We start from the raw sequence: 25,256 nt of genomic DNA, 5'->3' as shown, positions 1-25,256 counted from the left end.
GGAATTTATTGATTCTATAAAACTCTAGCCAAGGTTGGCTTTTGAAAGAAAAAAAATAATGGAAGGGATTCTTTTATTATTTAGGGATATCGTGCCTGTAAATATTGAGGTTTTTTCCTCAGAATTTTAGACAACTTTATTCCGTAGCATTTCTCATTTTTATTCCTTTAAGCTTGAGAAAAAGAACCCTTTTATATCCAAATTTTAAGGTGATACATCTTAGCTATTAAGCATTTTTATTTTGTGAATATGTGTATAATAAAATGCATTAAATAAACTATAATTTATTAAATATATGAAAAAATACATTATATAGAGTACTAGCTGCTAAATATTTTATTGCATATATTAAATTTCATAAAATATGTAATGCGAAATTTATTAAACTATTAAAATAAATTCTTGGGTTAAAAAAAATTCTTATTACATTTTATTCTGTTACATTTCGCCATATTCAGATGAATTATTATTAATTATTAACTATTCTGTCGTATTCTTCCTTATTTTACTCAATGTATTCTAGTTTATAAGATATTAAATATATAAATGAATAAATCAAATTTTAAAAAATATGTGATAAGAAATTTATTAAGCTATCAGAATAAGTTCTTTAGTTAAAAAAACTGATCTGACTGTTTTTTATTCTGTCACATTTTGCCATATTTTGATTAATTATACTTTATTCTGTCATATTCTTCTATTTTTTGATTAATTTTTTTTATTCTATCATATTCTTCCATATTTTGCTTTATATATTCTTGTTTATAAGGTATTAAATATATCGAATTTTTAAAAAAAAATATGTGATGCAAAATTTATTAAACTATTAGAATAAGTTCTTGAGCTAAAAAAAAACTAATCTTATTATTTTTTATTCTGTTGAATTTTTGCCATATTTTTATTAATTATATTTTATTTTGTCATATTCCATTTTTTGTTTAATTCTTTTTTATTCTCTCATATTCTTCCATATTTTGTTTAATTATATTTTATTCTGGCAGATTTTTCCCTTATTTTTATTCTATCATATTCTCTCTTGTTCAGCAAATAAGAAATAATGTTTATAAGAATTTATTTATTTTTTGTATAAATAATATAGATTTGCATAATTTTTTCGGAACAATGTTTGGCACATATTACATAAGTAATGTCACAATTTTCTCCATTTACAATTCTTTCAGAGCATTCCGTACATCAATGTTAAGTATCGTAAAATTATGTGAATAGTTTGAAATTTTCCACTTGATTACTCCTGGTCTTATTTGAATTTTTGGTCTTATTTTGAGCAAAAGTTTCGAACTGAGTTCAAAATGTCAAATAAACCACAAAAACTAAGTAGATTTCAAAACAAGTTTATTTAATTGTATTTACTGAACTATTTGCTGATTACAAATAAGTAAAAAAAAATAATAGATTGGTTAACAGACTTAAATTTTTTTTCTGTTCATAACATTACTAAATCCTGCTTTTGAGGTGGACTAGAAAATTAAAATGTCTCAATTATCAATTTTGATACTAGTTGCGTTAGATAAATTGTAAAATAAATGTTCACTTAAAACCAATTTACACCAAATTATTACCAAATAGATCATTTCTGTGAGTATATTGTGCAGTTTTAGAACGACTGATAAAAAGAAATCATGTGTGTAGTTTGGCTACCACTTCAAAAATACAATTTCAATTCACTAGTATATAAGGCATGTCAACTCGATTCTACATTGAGGTACCTTTTCATAGAAGAGGGTTGACATTCCTGATATCTACTCTCCCACATTGGTGACCCGGACGTGATTGTGGTGGCAGTCAACTATTCAATGGAGACCATTCATCGAAGTAGGCATATTCAAATCGATGTGGGAGTTTTTGTCAAGGCAGGCGTGTTCACATAACGTCCGGGTCACCAATGTGGGAGAGTAGATATCGGCAATGTCAACCTTCTTCCATGAAAAGGTACCGCAACATAGACTCGAGTTAACATGTCTTATATACTAGTGAATTGAAATTTTACTTTTGAAGTGGTAGCCACAGTACAATGTGTAATTACTTTATACATCCTGAAATAGTAAGAAATATAAATAAAGTAATCAGAATCGAATTACTTAGAAATTTCATTATTATAAACAAAATTCCAATTAATCTGTCTTCGTTTTATAGTAGTCAACTTTATACAAAAATTTTACGATTTACTTTAATAAAAAAAAATAAAAAATAAAAAAACAACTATAGTTTATCTTTATTTTTATGTAATATTAAACAATCTTAAGTATGCAATGCTTAATTTCAAACTAACACTGATGATTTGATTGTCCTAAAAATGACCATAGTATACTTAATACTTATTCCATTTATTTACATCAATTCTTCATTTACATAGCAACGGACAAGTCCGAAAAATTATTTCCAAACATCCTTTAATCTCTTTATTCAATTATTTCTAGCTATATCTGTCAAATTTGACGCATTTATTAAATCCGACGTTTAAAAAGATGTATGGAGTGTCTTAACAATTAAGATTTATCTTACAATGAAATAAGTTAAGATAGCATTCAAAGAGGTTTCTAATATAATTCAAACTAATCTTCATTTAAAACCTCTCGTAAATCCTCCAAATGCATCGAATTCGTTATTAAGTGCTTGACTGTCCTGTAAACGCAACTAAAATTGAGACAGATCATTTAGATCAATTTCAATCAATTGGATTAGTACGAGGAACGTTGAGGATTACTTAGCAAGATTAACTGTCTCCCCTCACACTATCTTACATTTCCAATAGCACATACAGATAATTTTATTTAGTTGGATTTTAATGTTTAAAACGAATAGTAAATTAATTTCTGCACAGAATACTGATGTTTTTTAGATGGCTTTGTAAATAAGATTAAAATAATCAATATGGAGAACGTATGCGGTTTTAAAACTAATTAATGAAGAAGAAGAATTGTGTAGTATTAAGTAATCTCAAAATTAAAAAATAAAATTGTCCTTACTGTCTGCAAGAATTATCCTCTACAGCTATTTCTCTTTTTTTACTATTAGTTAAAATTGACCTCTATGAACTTACGATGAGCTTACCAAGCTGAAAATTCTTAATGGTTCCATCAAAACACTTTGATGGTTCATGTTGGTTTCAGTGTGGTTCATGATTGTCCAACATCATTTGATTGTCACCATCATCCAACATTTTCCATTATGCGTTCATGGATTTTGATATGCCAACAAACCTCCATTATTCCATGATGGAAAATGCTACTTTTATACTATGTTGCTTAACCATCAAAAGAAGTTTGATTCTCATGAACCAACAATCCATGATGGTTCTAACTAGACTTTTCCATGATGGTTTAATGGAAATACTTGTTGGTTCTCAGGAATCATCAAAGCAATTTGTTGTTGTTGTTGTTGTTGCTAATTCCCATCTGGTCTGACGGGGTCAGACCAGATCAATGAATCCGTTAACATTGAGAAAATCCGAAACCAGAATGGGAGAAGAATGAATATCGTTCCAGTCCAGCCCTAAACAGATCAAGATGTGCTCAGGTGATGCCTGGTTTTGTTGGCATTTAGGGCAAAGAGGAAAGATCTTTTGATTTGCAGAAAATGTGAGACTTTTCAGGTGTCCACTGGCTAGTCGGGATAGGCAGGTGTTGGTTTGCCTGTCACCAGGGAGAGATAGAGAGAGTCCTGGTCTTTTTGCTTTATACCAGTAGTGAATAGGTGGAAGCAGCCACTTTTGTTTATTCTGGGCCTTTTGCCTTGCAAAAAGTTCAAGGTATGTAAGCTCTGAGGTGGAGGGGACTGGATGGTCTAGTCCCTTCTTTGCAAGAGTGTCAGCCAACTCGTTGCCGTGGATATCAACGTGGGACGGGATCCATTGAAAGTGGACCTCATGCTGTTGGGAAATGAGCTTTACTTTTTGTAAGATCGAAAAACTGGTTTTATCTCCAATGAGGGCCCAATTTTTGAGGTGTTGAATTGAACTACGGCTGTCAGATAGTATCCAAGTATTTCCAAGGTGCCCTTCACTCAAGATTTTCTCTAGTCCCCTGTCGATTGCAATTAGTTCGCTTCGAAAGACGGAGCAAAAATCGGGGTTTCGTTGATGAAGAGTGTAGTTCTCTCGAGGTGTTTCAATAAATACCCCACTGCCAGTCTGTCTATCCATTTTACTGCCATCAGAGAATATTTTGATGTCGTTTGGAGGGATTTTATTGATGATTTCCAGGGACAATTGTCTGAGGAAGTCAGGCACACAGTCTTTCTTGTCAAGCATGGTAGGGAGGCTTTCATGGAAACTAACATTGGAAAGATCCAAGCAAGTACTAAGGTTGCTATGAAGATAAAGAGGTTCAATATTTTCAGCGATTAACAGTTGTGATTTAACATGACTAAAAGGACTGTTTTTCTTTAGCCTTTGATTGCAGGTCCAGTTATTTAGGTAAATAGCAGTTAAATTGCCTTGGTCTAAACTGGAAAGTTTATTGTAATATTTCACTGGTGAGGCTTGAGCGCACCAATGACCCGGAGGGCTATGCCGGAAGTAGCTTGCTACTGGTAGGGTCTCCCAAGCCGGACAGGCCGAAGGGTAGGTGCCAGACTAAAAAGAACACCACCAGGAGCCAAGACAGTCTTCTACCTCACGGTGCTCCGGTCTTTGGACAACAGAAGCTGCATACCCCTTCCCATGAATCAGTTGACAAAGCAATTTGTTATTTATGTTGAACCATCAAAAATCAGCCCGAATTCTTATATTGGAATGAAGGTTACTTATGTTGGTTACCATCAAAAATATAATGGTTCATGATATAAATATTGATGGTCACCATTAAGATTTTGTTGGTCTATCAATGAAAAACCATCAAAATTTTTGACGTGGCTCTGAATCACTATTTAGTAATTTTAATTCTATCTTTAATGATTGTAAATGTAGGTGTACAAATAGCTGTGTTTATTGCAATTTTAGCTGTAATTATTACCCTTTTAGGTGCTATAAAATTTGTGATTGTAGCTTTACAAGTAGCTGGCTTTATTGCAATTGTAGCTATAGAAGCAGCTGTAATTATTGCCATTTTAGAGGAAATAATTGTGATTGTAGCTGCTCAAATAGCTGTAACTATTGCCAATTTAGGTGCGATTATTGTTGCAATTGTAGTTGTTATTATCAAAAATGTAGGTGTACAAGTTGTGGTAATTATTGTAATTGTGGCAATACAACTTGAAATAGATTTCAGAGAGGTTACTAATGCAATACAAATTTGTCTTCATTTAAAACCACTTGTAAATATCTAAAAGTACCCGAATCCATTATTAAATGTTTTGCTTCTTTATGAGTGGAAAACTGTGAAAGGAAATAAAATTGATCGAGATCTGTTCAATCAATTTCAACTAATTGAATTGGTTTTAGAATATTGTGGATTAATTTTCGGGACTCACAGTTTCCTTCAAATCGTTTTACAATTTAAATAATTACATATCACTTTATTTAGTTAAAGTTTACAATTATACAATAATACAAAAGTTTCTGAACATGTAACAAGAAGTTCTTAGAAATATTTGAAATTTAGAGTAAAGCATTCAATTTGAGATAATTATTAAGCAAAAGGTGTTCAACTGAATTATTAGTGTGTAGTGAATTATTAGTGAAGTAGTATTAATTTGAAATTTTATGTAATCCTAAGGGTGGTATACTTAATTTAGAATCAAATTTAATTCAAAACTATGCCAGTGAAAAAAAATTGTGATGTAGTAAATATAACTCCTCACTATTTTGATGTAGTAAATATACACACAATAATTATTATAACTTACAAATGGTAAAAAGTAACTTTTATGTACGACGATTTACTTCACAATTACTGCAATTGTAAATGTACATACAATGCCAGGACTCTATCTTAATGGTTTAAAGGGAAAACCTCAGACCTCAAACAACACACAAAAACATACTTTCTCTGATTAAACATATCTTTTGTTTTCGATGGATTTGGATTTCTGAAATAGGCGCATTTTTTGAAATAATTTCCCAATAGCTTTGTACCGAGAGCTGTCGAAAGTTAGGATTTCTTGAGAACTATCGAAACTTTTTAGCACACAACTGTGAAATTAGTTTATTCAAAGATAGTTCTATGTAAGAAATGATTTTAAATAATTATTTAATGATTTTCATTATTTTGTTTAATAAGAGCCGAAAAAATTATGAATTGTAAGAATACAAATGTTACCATTATTTTGAAAATTGTAGTTTTATCTGGCAAAATACAAAACTTGAACAAAATCAAATCATTAGTTCCTGAGAAATTGATTTTTAAATCGAATGGTCAAAGTAAGAGTAAGAATTAGGAAAATTAACATTAACTGGTTCCGCTCTTCTGACCAAACTATCGTTACCATATTACAGTATTTTGAGTGTAAGGAATCCAAATTAGTCGGGAAGAAAAAGTATGTTTTTTAGAGAAAGTTTATTTTTGTGTCTGATTTTTTAACTTAAAATATTGTCTACACCAGGGATGGTCAAACTACGGCCCGCGGGTCAACTGTGGCCCGCTGGAAGGTTTAATCAGGCTCGCGGATAGAATTTTAACTTACCAATCGGTGACGAATGTAAACAATACGAGGGTTGCTATTTATATTTCTGCCTTGGCAACAGTAAATGTTGCTAGGCGACCGCAGACGATTTTAATCGAAAGTTTAATATTTTTAAACATAAATTCAGCAGACGATTTACCATTATAGCTTCATTTGTGCTGTTGACAGTAAATTGAAAAGTTCTTCTCTTTCAAAAAATGGAATTGAATCGTGAACATTTTCGTGCCATTATTTTTCATAGCTTTCGACGTGGATTGTCAAGACAAGAGTGCTTCGATGAACTTCATTCTTAATTCAGCGATAAAGCGCCATCCTACAGCACTGTGAAAAATTGGTATAACGAATTTAATCGTGGTCGATGTTCGATCCAGGACGAATCCCGTACAGGTCGTCCAAAATCCGTTGTTGTGCCAGAAAAGATCGATGCTGTGTGTGAACTCATAAAGCAAGATCGTCATGTGACATACCGTGAGATAGAGGCGTCTTTGGACATTAGTATGACTAGCATCAATAAAATATTGCATGAACATTTGAGCGTAAAAAAAAAATTTGTTCGCGTTGGATCCCGCATAATCTGACAAACGCTCAAAAAAAGGCTCGTGTCGATTGGTGCAAGGAAATGTTGGAAAAATACGTTCAAGGTACATCAAAGGCTGTGTATAACATCTACACAGGTGACGAATCATGGATCTATGCATATAAGCCGGAAACAAAACAGCAATCAGTTGTATGGGTCTTCCAAGACGAGGCAAAACCAGCAAAAGTTGTTCGAGGAAGAAGCACATCGAAACAAATGATTGCCTGTTTCTTCGGCATTAACGGTCATCTGGCAACAGTGGCGTTAGAGCAACGCAGGATGGTCAATTCTGAATGGTACACGATCATTTGTTTGCCAGAAGTCATCGGAGAAATTCGAAAAAAGCAGAAGAACAGGCGAATCATTCTTCCTCATGACAATGCGAGCTCTCACACATCGACTCAAACAAAGGCATTTCTGACGGAGCGAAAGATCGAACTGATGGGTCATCCGCCGTACAGCCCTGATTTGGCACCCAATGACTTCTTCTTATTCCCACACATCAAAAATAAATTACGTGGACAACGATTTTCGACCCCCGAAGAAGCGGTTGATGCATTCAAAACGCATGTTTTGGAGTTACTTCAATCGGACTGAAAAAGTGCTTCGAAAATTGGTTCAAACGCATGCAAAAGTGTATTGAGCATCATGAAGAATATTTTGAAAAAGAATAAAACCAATTTCGATCCTACATATTTGTTTTTTCTTTTTAGGCCAGAAATATAAATAGCAACCCTCATATGCATCCATTTTCTTGTCTACTTTGTTTAAAGCTATTTTTGTTCCTTTTTAACAAAGTACTGGTAACATTTTTCAAGCATAAGATTGGCGCCATCTGAAGCAGTTGTTTCTAAATATGCCAAAGTTTGAGTTTTACAAATCATTATCAAGGGCTAATTTCGCAAATTTAATATCTCATGCCCAGAAAATCAGTGCTATGTTTACTTCATCTTATATATCTGTGAACAAGTGTTTTCAACTATGAACCTTAGAAAAAAATCATTTCAGAAGAAAGTAGACTAACAGGCAAACATTTAGCCTCGTTCCTTAAAATAAGTACATCTCATTCGGAACCTCATTGTAAGGAACTTTTAAAAATGAAATAGCAATTTCATTCATCTCATTAAATATTTAAATTAAAACTTATATATCGTTTCTTTATTTTAGAAAATTTTACTTAGCCCACCAAACTACTTTTTTCTCTCGATTTTTTGCCCTCGACCAAAAATGTTTGCCCATTCCTGGTCTACACTAACTACATAATTAGCATATTTGAGGTCATCCCCTTAAACCTCAATTATGATTGAGTCCTAGAGCCTAAAAATTAGATCACTAGATTAAAAGTTATTCAAGATGTTCCTTTTTTATTCATATTGTATATACAACGTAAAATTCTATGAAATTTCCAAATCTATTGATTTTACTTGTTTTTCTTAAAATTGCAAAGCAGCTTAGTATATTAAAAAAATTCTTTTTTTATTGGTTTATTCTATCTTTGCCAGTTGTTTTTAAGGCTTAAAATACTTCGTTTTATTACATAATAAACGCTGTTTATTAAAAAAGTTTCGAAGAAATTTAAAATTTTAGTTTCCAATGCTTCGACATTGATTTCGGTTTCACAGAGCCACAAAATTATGCTTATCATGAAATTACAGTATCCACAACATGATATTTTTCAGTGATTTCTTCCTTCGCTCATTTGCTTTGATTATTTTTCAGGTTTTTTGGAATATGAAAATTAATGTTGATGCAAGCAATAAAAGAAGTGCAGTTGAAGATATATTGAAGCCTTCACTTTTTATTGTGATTAATTAGAATCGACTACGTCTGAAAATATAAGAGACAAACGTAAGTGAAAAAAAAATCTTACTAATTATATTTTCTTGAATATAATTCAGAATATAAATTTTAAAAGACATTTTTAAATGTTTTTATATGCAGGGTAATGTCTGCAATTTATAGTAATGTAGCTGCATGCATTTATTATTATAAAAGCATTCATTATATTAACATGCATAATCTCATGTAACGGAACGGATAAGCTTGGTAGCGAATTCTAAAAATTTACATCTTGAATTTTTGTGATATTTCATATTCACCGTAAAATATGGTTTAATAATCTGTGATAAAATTTGGTAAATGTGTTAAAACTTGGTATATTTAGCATGATGTGAAAAAAATTAATCAGGTTAAATTTGCTGTCCGATTTTTTACTAAATGTATGGTAATAAGAACTATAATTTTGAAAAATAGAAATTCCGATAAGCCGTCGGCATATGAACGGAAAATTTAAAGACCGTATATTTTGGTTTTATTAGCCAAACCAGATTTATTAACCAGAATTATATTTTTGGTTTTTATTAACCAGAACTTATATTCTTTTCTTTTACTTTTATCAGAATCATAATAGCATTTTGGTAAATTTATTTACAAAAATCACTTCTTTGGTCAGTGGTTTATAATGCAATGTGCAAACAGTCTAAAGTGACAAAGATAATAAATTAAGTTAATGTTCTAATAAAGTATATGATTTTAATTAAGAATATAGTAAGTTAGACCAACGCTTCCAAATGATGTTCCGCGGAACCCTAGAGTTCCGTGGAAGAGTTAAAAGGGTTTCGAGAGTTAATACCCCTTATAACCAGTGATGAGTTTTGAAACCTCAAATTATTTTTAGATCCAACCAATAATTTATAATTTATCTAATCTTAATTTATCTAATAACAATAAATTAAACAAATTATGAAACGAACAAACAATTATAAAATATTGCATTATGGCAATATTGTATTAGTATTTCTCTTTATGCTTTTCAAATCAAAATAAAGAGAGAAATATGCTTCTCTGATAACCATTTTCAACGTAGTTTTAAGTTTTCATTTCGAAGTAAACTATAATTTGTCTTATTTTATTTTCAGCTTATGTATATACACCAAAATCAAATTCATAACTATAGACTAAATATAGCATTAGAAATACAAATTCAACTGTCTGACAAGAAACATAATTTTAAATTGTCAATAATAAAACAATTTACAATCTTCATACCTCTAATTAATTATTTAAAATTTTAAGAAAACTTGTCATTTATATGCTATACCGTTCACAATTACTTTAACACGCTGAATACCACTCTAATTTTACACGTCTTGCTCGTCTGGCCACACTGTAAATAACTACAAGCTAAATTTGCAAATATTAGACAGATTTTGCTAGTTTTTAAAAGGTTTAGCATATCTGAAAAAAGTGGTGGATTATATAAGCCTACGAATTGGTTAGAAATAGTGGTGGATAAAAATCTACTAAATTGAATTTATTAAATCACGAATCACAATTAATAAACTACCACTTGAAAATATTCATTCGCTGCCCGGAGCAAGTTGGCATCTCTTTGTATATAAATAAAACTATTTTTGTGTGTTCTACATTTCATTAATTTCTTCAAATCATTTTAGTAACAATAATAGTATTAAAAAAATTAAAAAAATGTCTCGAATTATGTGTTTCTAATAATCTTGGCTTCGCCGGTCACGGGTGACCCCCATGGCATTCAAGGTATTAAAAAACTTCATTCATAAAGTCAGGGTTCTCCGTGCAAAGATGGTAGATTATTTAGGGTTCCGTAGCCGAAAAAAAATTAGGAATTTCTTTCTGAGTAAGACTATTTTCGTCATTTACCTCTTCGTAGAATTTTGGTAATTTCTTAAAAGTGGTCAGCAGCCCATAGGGCGCAAAATACCAGCAGAAAAACCCTAGAGGAACATAATTTCAGTTATTTTTTCCCTTTTTATTTCCCTCTTTTATATTTTCTCTTTTTGAAAGAAATATATTTTTGGAGTTTTCAAGAAAACACATGAAAATAAAAATAATAATAAAGTAAGCGTCCAGGCCTTTCATTGTCATTGCAAGTCCCTGGCGAGTACTTTAAGAAACTTAGATTTTATTTTCTTTATTCTTCTTTTATTTTATTTATTTATTTTTTTTACTCCTCATCTTTTCTTTCATTTTATTTATTTTTCAAAAAAAATTCTTCTCAGAAGTTTGCCCGCAGGCAATGCTGACATCGCAGTGTGATAAATGCTGCACTTTATTGTATTGTAAATTGAAGATTTCTGACGTTTATTTAAGTATTTTCTTTATTGTATTTTAAGCTGGGCTCTGTTGAGGGAATGGTTTAATTTTAAAAGTCAATGTTATCAGTGATTTTTTTTATATTTTATTGTCGCGTCTTTTATTTCGAATTGTTTTTCTTTTCGCTTTAATGCAATTAGGCGTTTATAAAGAAATAAATTCTCGGAAAACTAACTCCTCTAATCTTTGCTATTCTGCACAGAATTCCCGAATGCTCGATTCAGAAAACTAATTTTAATTTAACTACTTATATATAAAAGAAAGAAAATGCTTTTCTCAATGTTTTTTTTTTTCCGTTCGAATTTTGCAAATTCGGTCCCCGAGAGGAATTATTATTTGCTTTTGTCAAATTGAAAGACACTGAAGAAATTCAATAACCAAATATAATTTGAAAATTTAGCTTTATCAGAGAAGTTTTATTTCTTGAAAAATAGTATTTAGAATTAAGAACGAAGCTTTATTTGACAACCGATTCATTTTTTGACTTTTTTAAGAAAAGTTTTATTAGATTTGCAATAACTATTTGGTTTATTTAATGTTTTCTGTCATTTTCAATGACTTCTCGAAAAGTTTAGTTTTTAATTTGTTGTCACAAATTTGTTTTGAAATGCAAGTTTTGTAGCACCTTACATGTTTGGTCACAAAACTATTGTTTAAGAGGAAAGTAATCATTATGTTATCAATATATTTAAAATGATTGATTAAGGTGTTGACTAAGTCACCAATCTCCTTAAGAAGAGGCTATACCACTGGAGAAACTTTTAATTGCGAATTATTTTTCACCTTCTTAAGTGATTTAAAATTTAAAGTATAAAGAAAATGAGATCAGGAGTTTTAAAATACTACAACGAAATTTTCATAAATATCGAAATGAAAACAAATTGTGAAAGGATGTCTCAATTTTTCGTAATTGGGAAGTTCTCTTCTAACATTTTAATTTTTAACTTAGTTTTTGAGTAAAACAGAATTTGTAATGAAAAGTTTCTCCCGTACTTCCGCGGTACAGCGTCCTCTTAAACTAGGCATAAATTGAAAGGAAAAAAAATTAACAAAGGTAACCTGCTTACAAAATATCCTCCTGAAAATGTGGTGTTATTTTGAACTGCATTTCTTCCAGAAAAACTATTTTTTCTAATAACATTTGAAAATTACTAATTCTGTTTTTTTTCTTTTAATGAAGAAAAAGTAACCTGATTACAAACCATCCTGAAAATGTGGTGTTGTTGCGAACTGTATTTCTTCTTGAGAATCTATTTTTTCTAATAACATTTAAAAATTTCAAATTTCTGTTTTTTTTCTTTTAATAGAAAAAAGTAACCTGATGACAAACCATCCTGAAAATGTGCTGTTGTGAACTGCATTTCTTCTTGAGAATCTATTTTTTCTAATAACATTTAGAAATTACTAATTCTGTATTTTTCTTAAAACAAAAAAAAGTAACCTGATTACACACCATTCTGAAAATAAGGTGTTGTTGTGAACTGCATTTCTTCTTGAGAATCTATTTTTTCTAATAACATTTAAAAATTACTAATTCTGTTTTTTTCTTTTAACGAAGAAAAAGTAACCTGATTACAAACCATCCTGAAAATGTGGTGTTGTTGCGAACTGCATTTCTTCTTGAGAATCTATTTTTTCTAATAACATTTAAAAATTTCAAATTTCTGTTTTTTTTCTTTTAATAGAAAAAAGTAACCTGATTACAAACCATCCTGAAAATGTGGTGTTGTGAACTGCATTTCTTCTTGAGAATCTATTTTTTCTAATAACATTTAAAAATTAATAATTCTGTTCTTTTTCTTTTAACGAAGAAAAAGTAACCTGATTACAAACCATCCTGAAAATGTGGTGTTGTTGCGAACTGCATTTCTTCTTGAGAATCTATTTTTTCTAATAACATTTAAAAATTACTAATTCTGTTTTTTTCTTTTAACGAAGAAAAAGTAACCTGATTACAAACCATCCTTAAAATGTGGTGTTGTTGCGAACTGCATTTCTTCTTGAGAATCTATTTTTTCTAATAATATTTAAAAATTTCAAATTTCTGTTTTTTTTTCTTTTAATAGAAAAAAGTAACCTGATTACAAACCATCCTGAAAATGTGGTGTTGTGAACTGCATTTCTTCTTGAGAATCTATTTTTTCTAATAATATTTAAAAATTAATAATTCTGTATTTTATTTGTAACAAAAAAAAGTAACCTGATTACAAACCATCCTGAAAATGTGGTGTTGTTGCGAACTGCATTTCTTCTTGAGAATCTATTTTTTCTAATAACATTTAAAAATTTCAAATTTCTGTTTTTTTTCTTTTAATAGAAAAAAGTAACCTGATTACAAACCATCCTGAAAATGTGGTGTTGTTGCGAACTGCATTTCTTCTTGAGAATCTATTTTTTCTAATAACATTTAAAAATTACTAATTCTGTTTTTTTCTTTTAACGAAGAAAAAGTAACCTGATTACAAACCATCCTTAAAATGTGGTGTTGTTGCGAACTGCATTTCTTCTTGAGAATCTATTTTTTCTAATAATATTTAAAAATTTCAAATTTCTGTTTTTTTTTCTTTTAATAGAAAAAAGTAACCTGATTACAAACCATCCTGAAAATGTGGTGTTGTGAACTGCATTTCTTCTTGAGAATCTATTTTTTCTAATAATATTTAAAAATTAATAATTCTGTATTTTATTTGTAACAAAAAAAAGTAACCTGATTACAAACCATCCTGAAAATGTGGTGTTGTTGCGAACTGCATTTCTTCTTGAGAATCTATTTTTTCTAATAACATTTAAAAATTTCAAATTTCTGTTTTTTTTCTTTTAATAGAAAAAAGTAACCTTATTACAAACCATCCTGAAAATATGGTGTTTTTGTGAACTGCCTTTCTTCTTGGGAATCTATTTTTTTTAATAACATTAGAAAATGACTAATGTTTTTTTTTCTACTTTGAAAGTAAAAAAATATTTTTAAAGCTATAATGATTTTAATATCTCATTCTGAATATTAAATCATTCAAAATTTCTAAATTCAGGAAATTTCCAATACTTAAATAAGGATTTCATTTTGAGCTTGGATTACTCAAAATTTTTAGATCTGTGATATTTTAGATGATGTAGTAACAATGTCATTTTGAATTTAATTCATTCAAAATTTCAAACTCCATGCTATTTCGGAAGCTTCGCCAATGATGTTATCATTGAAGACTACGAAATCTTTTTCTTTTTATGAAATAAATTAGCCATTTTTTCTGTGAAATTACTAATAATGTGAATCGCTTGTCGTACATCCTATTTTGAAATATCTATCATACGTAGTAAGAGCGATGTGAAAAAATAAGTATTTTTGAAAATATTTCTTTGTAAAACTACAAAAAACAAATCTTTGTGCTTAAAAAAAAAAAATTTATTTGCCTTTTTCCTTAGATATTTTATATATTTTACATATAGTTTATTACTAGGTCTTAAAATAAACATATTTTTGCAAACTATTTTACAAAAATATTAAAATGTAATTTCAGAAATGTACGAAATATTTAACAAAAAATAATTATGAAATATAGTTTTAATATATAATTCTGAATAATTTAAGGTAAACTCTCAAATTATGTTTCTTTTTAAAAAAAATGCATTCGAGTGAATTGTATGAAAATCAAAAACATGATAATGATATTCAATCCCAAAATGAGTTTATATGCAAATTATATGTATGACAAAAAAATAATAAATTACTGAAATATTTATTGTAAGAAAACAATTGTGATTATTTTGAGATCTCGTGTTTTCCGCCAATTATGCCTTTTTTGTTAGAATAAATGATAAACTAAACAAATCGCTTTAAAAATAATTTTATGAAATTTTAAAAAAACTTGTTTCTAGGTAATAAACTTAGTGAAAACTTTATAAAATTAATATATACTTTTTTTCCTGAATGTGGTATAGAAAAAACATCACGTACTTCATAAAAAAAATAGAATTTCCATAAGAATTCACATTTCGTCGAAAACAAGCAATTTAATACCTTAAAAAGCTCGAAAAAAAAAACTTTTCTCATTAAAACTTGTAAAGATATGCTTTAAAAAAAAACTTTTCTATAAAAAGGAATCACAATATTTGAATTGTCTTTCTCCTATATTAAAAATATATTTGAGAAAATAATTCTTTATTTGGACTAGGAAGTTACTTTTCTGAATTCAAAATGAAAACATGATTTGTAAAGGCAATATCCTTTACTTGAAAACATAAATATTTATTCATGTTCTAGATTTCATTTAAATTTCAAATTTCCCAGCTTCGCGGTGGAATATTCGCAAATATTATGCGTCGATAATTCTATTCTGTCCGTAAATTCAATTAATTTAATCGTGTTTGCATTAAAGCCAAATGAACTTAATTCAAAAATAAATAATTCTTGGCGAACTCAGAAAGAATTATTCTGAAAGCAAACAATTCTTAGAATTTTGAAAGTGTTCGAAAATTATGACTTTAACTTCGTGCAATAATAATTCAAGAGCGTCTCATGGACCGAATCACTCTCTTCGGAAGCGTAATTCAAAATTACGGAACGATGACAAAAGATTGATTGCACTTCATTAATTTCTAATTAATAGCGACAGATGCAACATCTCCCAGTAGAGGTCGCTCGACTCACTCGTAAACTCATCGTCTGATTATACACAGCCATTGCCAAAACTGCGGTGCTAAAAAGACACTGAACAACCATTCAAATGGAGTTCGATTCCGATTTAATTCTTGTTCCTACCCGATTTATCTACTCCATTTACGACATCGTTAAAATGGTAGATGAGAGAGTTCTTATAAATTGAAGATCAATATGGCGACGATTTAACTGACGGCGTAATTTCCTTTCGTGGTTCGATTTCGAACAGTGTTTAGTATTGATCTGAGTTCGTTCCCTAAGCGTTGTTTTGATTTATTGTTCGTAAAAGGATGTCGTAAGGCAACCCTTATTCGAAGAACATAAAGGAAATAAAGCTATTAAACCGCCGTCGTCAAATATCCGTTTTTATTTTCCAATAGAAAAAGAATTTGCTTGATTGAGTAAAATCGCTAATAATAATAGTTTCGCATGCTGTTGTACTCAAAAAACGAGTACACATAATTTATTTTGTTGTGAAAGGGCGAAGTTTAATTTTTTTTATACTGTATGAAATGTAAAACTAATATGAATGGAAAAACTATTACAGTTCTGTATATATGTGCTCAAAAACGATAAATGAATTATTAAAAGAAAAAGATTCGAATTTTCAATTCTTTTTAGGAAATCGTAGATATAACCATATCGATAAAAAAAAAAAAGAAAAAAAAACGATAAAATATAAATTGTTCTGCATATAACGATACAAAGAGTATGTACTATTATTATTATAATTCTTATTGTTAAAAATCGGATTTTTTATTTTATTTATAAAGTGTAAAATTTAAAACTTTCTTGCTCTTACACAAAGTCAAAATGGCAATAAAAGCAACACACTGAAAAGGGATGATTGTGTAAAAAGAGGAGAAAAAGAATAAGAAAAAGTGCCGAAGTGTAAGGAGAGGAATTTTCAAACTTTTGTCCACGAGCCCAAATCAACCAGTATTCCCAATACGCGCCCATTTTTCAGAGATTTTCACTCATTGCTTAAAAATCTTCAATCCTATCCCATATCTTCAGCTAATGTCCACAATTATTAAATATTTTACCATTGTATTATTAAAACAAATTAAACTTTTTCACGTTTCAGGTGCTTTCAAAGATTTCTCGCAACCCTTCAACTCTATCGCATCCAACTAAGTTAATATAATAAAAATCCCAAAAATTTTGGTGAACCTTGGGTCATCAAATAGAAAAATTTGCTGCAACCACAATAAATAAGACCACGTTGAGTTTCATTAACTTATACATGGCACTATGGGTTAAATTGAACAAAAATATAGTTCAGCTTAAAAACATAATGCTGTAGCGAATTTGTACTGCATAATATTTTATTATGGTTCAATATTGAACAGTAGAAACAATATCAAAAAGAAAGCCCGATGTTTTTTTTATTTATTTATTTATTTATTTAATCTTTTTTTAATGTCGTTGTCTTAGCTATACTGTTTCGTTATTATAAATCCGAATTTATGGATAGACATTTACAGAATTGTGTAACTCAAACAAGCATTCACGCATTTACACTTACTGGAATGCGTATCTCAGAAAAATATTCACTGATTTATATTTACGGGAGCGTGTAACTCAAACAAGCATTCACTGATTTACGTTTATGAGATTGAGTTACTCAAACAAGCATTTACTATTATACATTTACAGGATTTTGTAATCCTGACGAGCATTCCCGGATGCATAATTGTAATATTAATAATTTAATAACACAATATTGTAATTCTAATTAAACTAAAACACGTTTCAACTTTAAATTATATTTAAGCTTACCACAAATTTGTACAATACTATGGTTCAACTTTGAACTGATTTAATTTGGCGTGCAGTAAGAATTCCAAAGAAAAAAATAATAATAATAATAATTCACTTATGCTTTTCTCAAGATTTACATTCTTTATCTCAGTTACACAATACCGTAATTGTATATCGAAATTCACGAAAAAAGTCGGCAAAAAGCACTTAACAAGAGGGAAAAAAATGATAAAGAATATGGTGCTAAAAATAATTTTTCAAGACACTTTATAAGTGGTGTATTTAACCTCTATCAATGTCTATTCCTTAATAGGCGTAATTAAGAAAAATCATTGGAGCATATTTTTTTTCGGCGCTATCCTCCCTTTCTCTCTCTTCTTTGCGTTTTTTTTTTTACGTTGACAAGCCGGATACAAGGCGCCAAATTTATTCTTCATAAACACGAATTGCTGTAAGAGCCCATGTCTATTCTTTCAACGACAATTTGAGGTAAATGATAATCAAATTCTTTTTTTATTGATATTTCAAACCCTTTCACCGAACGGCTGTTTCCATTCGAGACATTAAGGGTCAAATAGATTACAGTTTTATCTTGAAATCGTACTTTGTTTGTTTCCATTAGCGTCGTAAAACAATTTTTACGACATTACGGTATCCATAAAAGTAGAAATGCTCAGCAAGTACCATAAAACAAAAAATGTTGTTCAAAGCAATGCTTTTTCTGTAGCATAGAACTATCTACTGTCAGTTGACAAAATTAGTATAGTAATGTATATCTGAAAAATATAATAAACGTATTTCCATTTTTTTTAAACGAAATTCGCATTGAAATTAAACTGAATATTAAACTTTTGAAATTGAACTGAATACTAATTAATGAAATTGAATTGAATTCTGAAATATTAAAATGATGCTGAGTGGTAATAAATTGTAATTGGATTAATTTATTATTGGATTTTCAATTCACGAAATCGACTGAATACTAAATTATTGAAATTCAATTGAATAAATAATTATTGAAATTCAATTGAATAAATAATTATTGAAATTCAATTGAATAAATAATTATTGAAATTCAATTGAATAAATAATTATTGAAATTCAATTGAATAAATAATTATTGAAATTCAATTGAATAAATAATTATTGAAATTCAATTGAATGAAATGAATAAATGAAAGTAATAATTGAATAAATGAAAGTAAATTGCACACTAATTGATTGAAAATTAAGTCGATTCCCAAAATGTTGATACTGAAGTGGATTAAAAATTATTGAAATTGAAACAATATCTGAATTACTAAATAATAAATTAAAATTGTATTGAGCACGTCTTTATTGAATAATAAATTATTAAAATTGAATAGAATACTAAATTATTGAAATTGAATTGAATACTAAACTTTCGAAATTGAACTGAATACTAATTAATGAAATTGAATTCTAAAATATTAAAATGAAGCTGAGTGGAAATAAATTGTAATTGGATTAATTTATAATTGGATTCTAAGTTCTTGAAATCGATCTGAGAACTAAATTATTGAAATTCTATTGAATAAATACTTATTGAAAGTAAATTGAACACTAAATGATTGAAAATTAAGTCGATTCCAAAATGTTGATACTGAAGTGAAATAAAAATTATTGAAATTGAAACAATATCTAAATTATTAAATAATAAATTAAAATTGTATTGTCTTTATTAAATAATAAATAACACGTCTAAATTGAGTACGTCTTTATTGAATAATAAGTTATTAAAATGGAATGGAATACCGAATTATCGAAATTGAATAGTACAGTTACACTGAATTAGTACAGTAGAAATACGTTCAAATTATGAAACTGGATAGAATACATAATTAAATTTCATTGAAACTAAATTATTGAAATTAAATTGTGTACGAAATTATTGTTAGCGAATTGAATACCAAATTAGAGAAAAAGAGCTGAATAATACATTTTCAAAATTGAATTAAGCACTAAGCTACTGAAACTAAATTAAATTCTGGATTAAAGAAGTAGAATTGAATTCTTAATTATTAATATTGAATTTAAAGCTGAATAATTAAATGTAAGTTAAATATTTAAGTGAAGAAATTATATCCGTTAATAACTTTCAGTAGTAAAATTGATAAATATAAATAATTTCTTCTAAAATAATTAGTAAAAACCTGTGACACGTTCGTCAAACATTAACCGACGAGGCAATTTTTATTGAATCGTCAAACAAAATAATCATCAAGCATTTTAAAAAGAATAAACAATATCTTAACATGCTTTTCAAATTTATTCCTATTTTAATAAAAATTACTTACATATTATTTAATTGACCATTGAAAACAAACTAAACCATAACATAAAACCAAACTATGTTTTGTCCTTTTTAGAAAATACATAAATTGAATTATATACCTTCTTATATTATTATTGTAAAAAAAGTCAATTTTTAAAAAATGTAATTTGGAAAGATAATCAACATATTAAATAATAAGATATTAACTTATAAATTTAATTATCAATATATCAATCAAAATAAGTTAATCCATGTAAATTAATCAATTTAATATTTAAAGAATAAGCTGTAAAACTACGCAGCACATGTAGTTACGCATTATTAATCTTTATGTTAATAGATTAAAGATGGAAGAAATTACTTGTCATTAGTTGTGATAGAGAAGAGTTTAGCGTCAGCAACCATTCACTTATCAACAACGATTTGCGTCAAAAACTATTTCATGGCTTATCTTTTTAAACTGTTGTAAATTTGGTACAATTTCCTTTTTAACTATTTTTAATATATAATTAAAAATACTTCAATAAGGTTTAAATTAGTTTTAGAATTATTATAATCAATTACCATGCTTAGAATAGCTATCATTTAATAAGATAACTAACGTAGTTCATTAATTTAAATAAAATCTATCTCTTATTTTAAAAAAAAATTTACCTTACACAAAAATTTTTAAAAAAAATATGACACCCCAAAAAAAAAAATTTAAAAAAATTACTTTCAGCAAAATTTTTGAAGAAAAAAAAAAATTCCTTAACCAAAATTTAAAAAAAAAAAAAAAAAAAAAAAAAAAAAAAAAAAAAAAAACTTTAAATACATTTTTTAAAAACTATGCTACTCATTAAAAAATATTTTAAAAAATAAATACTTCACATCAAACGAAATTTCAAAAAATTTCAACAGCTTGAAAAAACATCATAAAAGACCAAAAAAGCTATATTAAAATATATCCTACCCTTAAACAAAATTTAAAAAAAAATTAAAACATAACGCCTTATTCCAAATATATATCTGATAAGGTTACATATCACTCATCTTTGTAAATCACTTTTCGCTTATAACAGTAAAAATACATAAATGAAATAAATCCAACAGCTTCTTTACAATTATCTAATCTCAAATATCTCTTACTCCCTCGCGTTATTTACCTGAACATAACGATTAAATCTTTTTCCAAATCTTTTTTCGAAGTTTCTTTTTTAAGTTGAAAGGAAACAAAAAAGAACTAAATGAGCGAAAAAGGGGTGGGCGCTTTCTGTAAGGGGGAACGAGTTGGCCGTTAAAAGCGATATTAGGAAAGGCCCGGTAATCTTCACGGATAAGACCATCTATTTATTGGATGAGGCCAGCGCGCTTTAACCACGACAAGAAATCTGGTATCTCTAATTTCTTGTCATTTAGGTAACTTTTATCTCAGCGCAAGTGCAACCATTTTTTTTTTATTTCATTTTTATTATTTATTTTTCGTAAGTTTTTTCTTATATTCGTGTTATTTGTTTTTAGCTTTTTTTTTGTGTTGGTAGATGGGGCTAGTGTGGGATCATCCCTGATCGCTAATTACGCCTGCCTCAATAACCACTGATGGAAGAAGTAAAGAAGGGAGAAGATAAGAAAATGGCTAAATGAGCAGATCAATAAATAAAAACTCATTTTCTTGAGAGTTTTATCTAGTTATTTATTTATTTCATTTTTTATGCCTTATTCAAGTCATAAAAAATTAAAGAAATGCTTTGTGTTTTTTAGGCCTAATTCTTGTCTGCCACATTTATACTTCGAATGCATTACATTGTATTTACGAATTTTTGGAATTACATTATGAAGTAGTTAATCGTCAGAATTGCAGTAAGAAATGTCATTTATTGAGTAACAATAAGTCAAAAAATCTGCAGTACTTCGAAAGCACTCTATTGCATTTTCAAGTTTTTGGAATTACGTTATGAAATAGTTATTCATCAGAAATGCAGCAAGAAATGTCATTTATTATGTAACAATAAGTCAAAAAATCAATGGTACTTCGAAGGTACTATATTACATATACAAGTTTTCGGAATTACATTATGAAATAGTTCATCAACAGAAATGCAGTAAGAAATGTCATTTATTGAGTAAGAATAAGTAAAAAAAAATCTATGGTACTTCGAAAACACTATACAGCTTTTACAAGTTTTTGGAATTACATTATGAAATAGTTAATCGTCAGAAATCCAGCAAAAAATGTCATTTATTGAGTAGCAAAAGTCAAAAAATCTATGGTACTTCGAAAGCACTATATTGCATATACACGTTTTTGGAATTACATTATGAAATAGTTAATCGTCAGAAATCCAGCAAAAAATGTCATTTATTGAGTAACAAAAGTCAAAAAATCTATGGTACTTCGAAAGCACTATATTACGTATACAAGTTTTAGGAATTACATTATGAAATAGTTCATTGACAGAAATACAGTAAGAAATGTCATTTATTGAGTAAGAATAAGTAAAAAATAATCTATGGTACTTCGAAAACACTATATTTCATTTACAAGTTTTTGGAATGACATAAGTAGTTAATCATGAGAAATGCAATAAGAAATGTCCTTCATAGAATAAATGAATAACAAAAAAATCTTCAGAACTTCTAAAGCACTATATCACATTTATGAATTTTTGAAATTGCATTACGAAGTAGTTAATCGTCAGATATAGAGTAAGAAACGTCATTTGAAAGCATTATATTGTACTTATGAATTTTCTAAAGTTATGTTATGAACTAGCCTATCTGCAGAAATTTAGTAAGATAAGAATTTTTTTAAAAAAAAATGATACAATTCCTAAATTTACCAGCCCTTTCAAAGCTCCATATTGCTTTGAGGGATTTTTGAAATTATGTTATAAGCATGAAAGAAGCAGAGTATCTTCAGAAATATAGCAAAAAATATAATTTATTGAATAAAAGAGCGATATGAAATCGAAAAATGCATCAGTACTTCAAAAACAATGCATTGCATTCACGAATTTTTATAATTATATTCTGTGTAGTTTGCTTTCAGACAAATCATTGAGTAAATAAATAGGTGAAAAAAAATCGAACAGTGCTTCAGTACTTCAAAATATGTTGTATTGAAATTACGATTTTTTAAATTATAATTTGAAATATGTAGTTTATTGATAGTAATGTACTAAAGTATAGTCATTTATAAAAGAAATGAATTTTTCAAAATCGAACTATTGCAGAAACTATTTCCATTCTTTTTATAAAAAATACAGGTAAAATAAATTTTAAATAAAAATATTTGATTTAAAAATAATTTTTTTTTAATGGCGGCCACTTGGAACTATTGTCCATTGGCCACAGAAAGTACCAGAAGTGCTAACTCTCTTTTCGTTACCCAGTGGGCACCTGTGGCGAAGCCACGGCGGTGGAGCAGCGTCGCCCACGTTGTACTACCACAACCCGTTTATAGGGCGGGTCACATTCACACATAAAGGAGAAAGTAGAACACAGATAGAGAGAAAGAAACATCCATGCCTTGCCCGGGATTCGAACTCAGAACCTTTCTGATGCAAGGACAGTTCCCTGCCCCCTACACAGGCCGGTCGGCTGATTTAAAAACAATACAATTTTTAAATTAATTTCTACCTTAACACTTTGTTTTAGTGTTTTCATGAAAATATCGTTCAACTGAAGGGATAGACCAACAGTGAGTTTGAACGTAAATATTAACAAATTGGTGAGATATATAATTACTAATTAATTATTAAAATATAATTACTTTAATGCCATAACACTTATCATATGAAAATTAAGAATTCATATTTTTAATCGATAATGATTTCGATTACATTAATATAAGCTTAAAAACAGGACAACCAAACTTTTTAGTAATTTAAAGATATCAATTAAAATTTGAAAGAAAAAAATTTGGTCGAAGTACGTAGGTTTTTTTTTTTTTTTTTTTTTTTTCCAGTACGAAAAAACCTGAATAACTTTTAATCTAGTGGTCGGATCTTCACGTGCTAGGACACAATCTTAATGGTTTAAAGGTGTGATCTCAAATATGATAATTTAATAGTGCAGACGATATTTTAAATTACGAAAGCAGAAACAAAAACGTACTTTCTCTGAATAAACATACCTTTTGTGGTGGATTTGGAATTCGTACCCTCGAATTATGGGGGTTAGCCGCAATCTGGGAAATATGACACCAATCGTTTGGTTGAGAGAGCGGTCTAAAGCTTAATAATAGTATTACTCTACTACTACTATTACTACTACAGAAATTTGGCCCCCTTACTGTTTACTTAATATTTTACTTTTTTTGCAATATCTCAAGAACCTTTTAAACGAATCGAGAATTTTCTGCACGCAATTATTAAATTTGTTCATCCAACGATAATTCCCTAATATTTATTTTTTTTTCTTTATTTATTATTATTTTATTTAATAACATCGACAAAGGCTTTAATTGTAAGAAATACAAATTCTTGCATCTTTTTTAAGAATATAATTTTATGCGGCAAAATTCAAAATTTGAAGGAAATTGGTCGAATTCTCGAGAAAACGTCGTATGTATAGATATGTAGCACAATAAAGAATTAAAGAAAAAAGAAATTTAGGAAGGAAAATTAAAAAATTAAGATTTATTAAATTTCTTTAACTGTAAATTGGCTGCAAATTGATAGAACTCGTATTATAAGATCAAAATTTAAAAAAAAAACTAGGAAAGAAATTTTTTTTTAAAAGAGAAAAAACATATTGTGAAAGAAATTATAAAAATTTATTATGAAAAAATAATTTTAAAAATTTTTAAAAAAAGCCAAAAAAGCAAAACAATGAAAAGATGTAACCTTGTCGTCAACGCACACGATTATATCAGCAAAATAGTGTTTTCTAATATTGTATTAAAATATCCAAATCAAAATATAATATTAATAAACGTGCGGATATAATCGTTGATGTGACAATATTATGATTTTTTTTCTGTTGTACTTTTAGCTTAAATTAATTTTTTTAAATTTTAGAAATATTAATATATGATCACATTTAATCTTTGCGTATAACGTAAGGCAGATTTATGATCGGCAAATTCCACGCCGAATTTATTATGCAAATAAACATGCCTGGAATAAATTTATTAGTAACTTACATTGCATGATATTTTAAATTTGGTGAAACAAAAGCTTGACCTATAGGTAACCTAGGACAAACTACGACAAATAATTTTATTTAATTTTTTCCTTCTCTCATTCCAGGCACGCTTACAAATTCCTTAA

General features: G+C 28.5%; 1 protein-coding gene and 1 long non-coding RNA gene across 4 annotated transcripts in view; one reads left to right on the top strand and one right to left on the bottom strand.

Annotated features, from left to right (window-relative positions):
- Positions 1-25,256, top strand: part of LOC147815833 (uncharacterized) — a 376,705-nt gene that overhangs the window by 169,539 nt on the left and 181,910 nt on the right. For 2 of the 3 annotated variants that reach the window (XR_015431408.1, XR_015431409.1), the window contains exon 3: positions 8,879-9,007. This is a non-coding gene — a long non-coding RNA (uncharacterized LOC147815833). Of the gene's footprint in view, positions 1-8,878; positions 9,008-21,524; positions 21,662-25,256 lie in introns of those variants that run through there. The other variant, XR_015431411.1, reaches the window with a different exon arrangement.
- LOC147815835 (uncharacterized) lies at positions 3,398-5,066 on the bottom strand. The gene is made up of 2 exons (XM_087155208.1): positions 4,974-5,066; positions 3,398-4,594 (listed from the first exon to the last, which is right to left on the bottom strand). The coding sequence occupies exons 1-2, from the start codon at positions 5,064-5,066 to the stop codon at positions 3,431-3,433; spliced, it is 1,257 nt and encodes a 418-aa protein (XP_087011334.1). The 3' UTR covers positions 3,398-3,430.

Source organism: Parasteatoda tepidariorum, chromosome 2, assembly GCF_982258835.1.
Source record: "Parasteatoda tepidariorum strain Cologne lab strain chromosome 2, Ptep-v5.0, whole genome shotgun sequence".
Taxonomy (NCBI): Eukaryota; Metazoa; Arthropoda; class Arachnida; order Araneae; family Theridiidae; genus Parasteatoda; species Parasteatoda tepidariorum.
The sequence above is the reverse complement of the archived record's forward strand: the minus strand, read 5'-3'. Positions and strand labels throughout refer to the sequence as shown.

What these genes read in the sequence shown, in the direction of transcription:
- LOC147815835 (XM_087155208.1), bottom strand. Translation starts at nt 5,066, where the DNA reads ATGGCAATAATTACAGCTGCTTCTATAGCTACAATTGCAATAAAGCCA. An exon ending in ATTTTATAGCACCTAAAAGG is followed by an intron (nt 4,595 to 4,973) that starts GTAATAATTACA and finishes TGTTCTTTTTAG; the next exon opens with TCTGGCACCTACCCTTCGGC.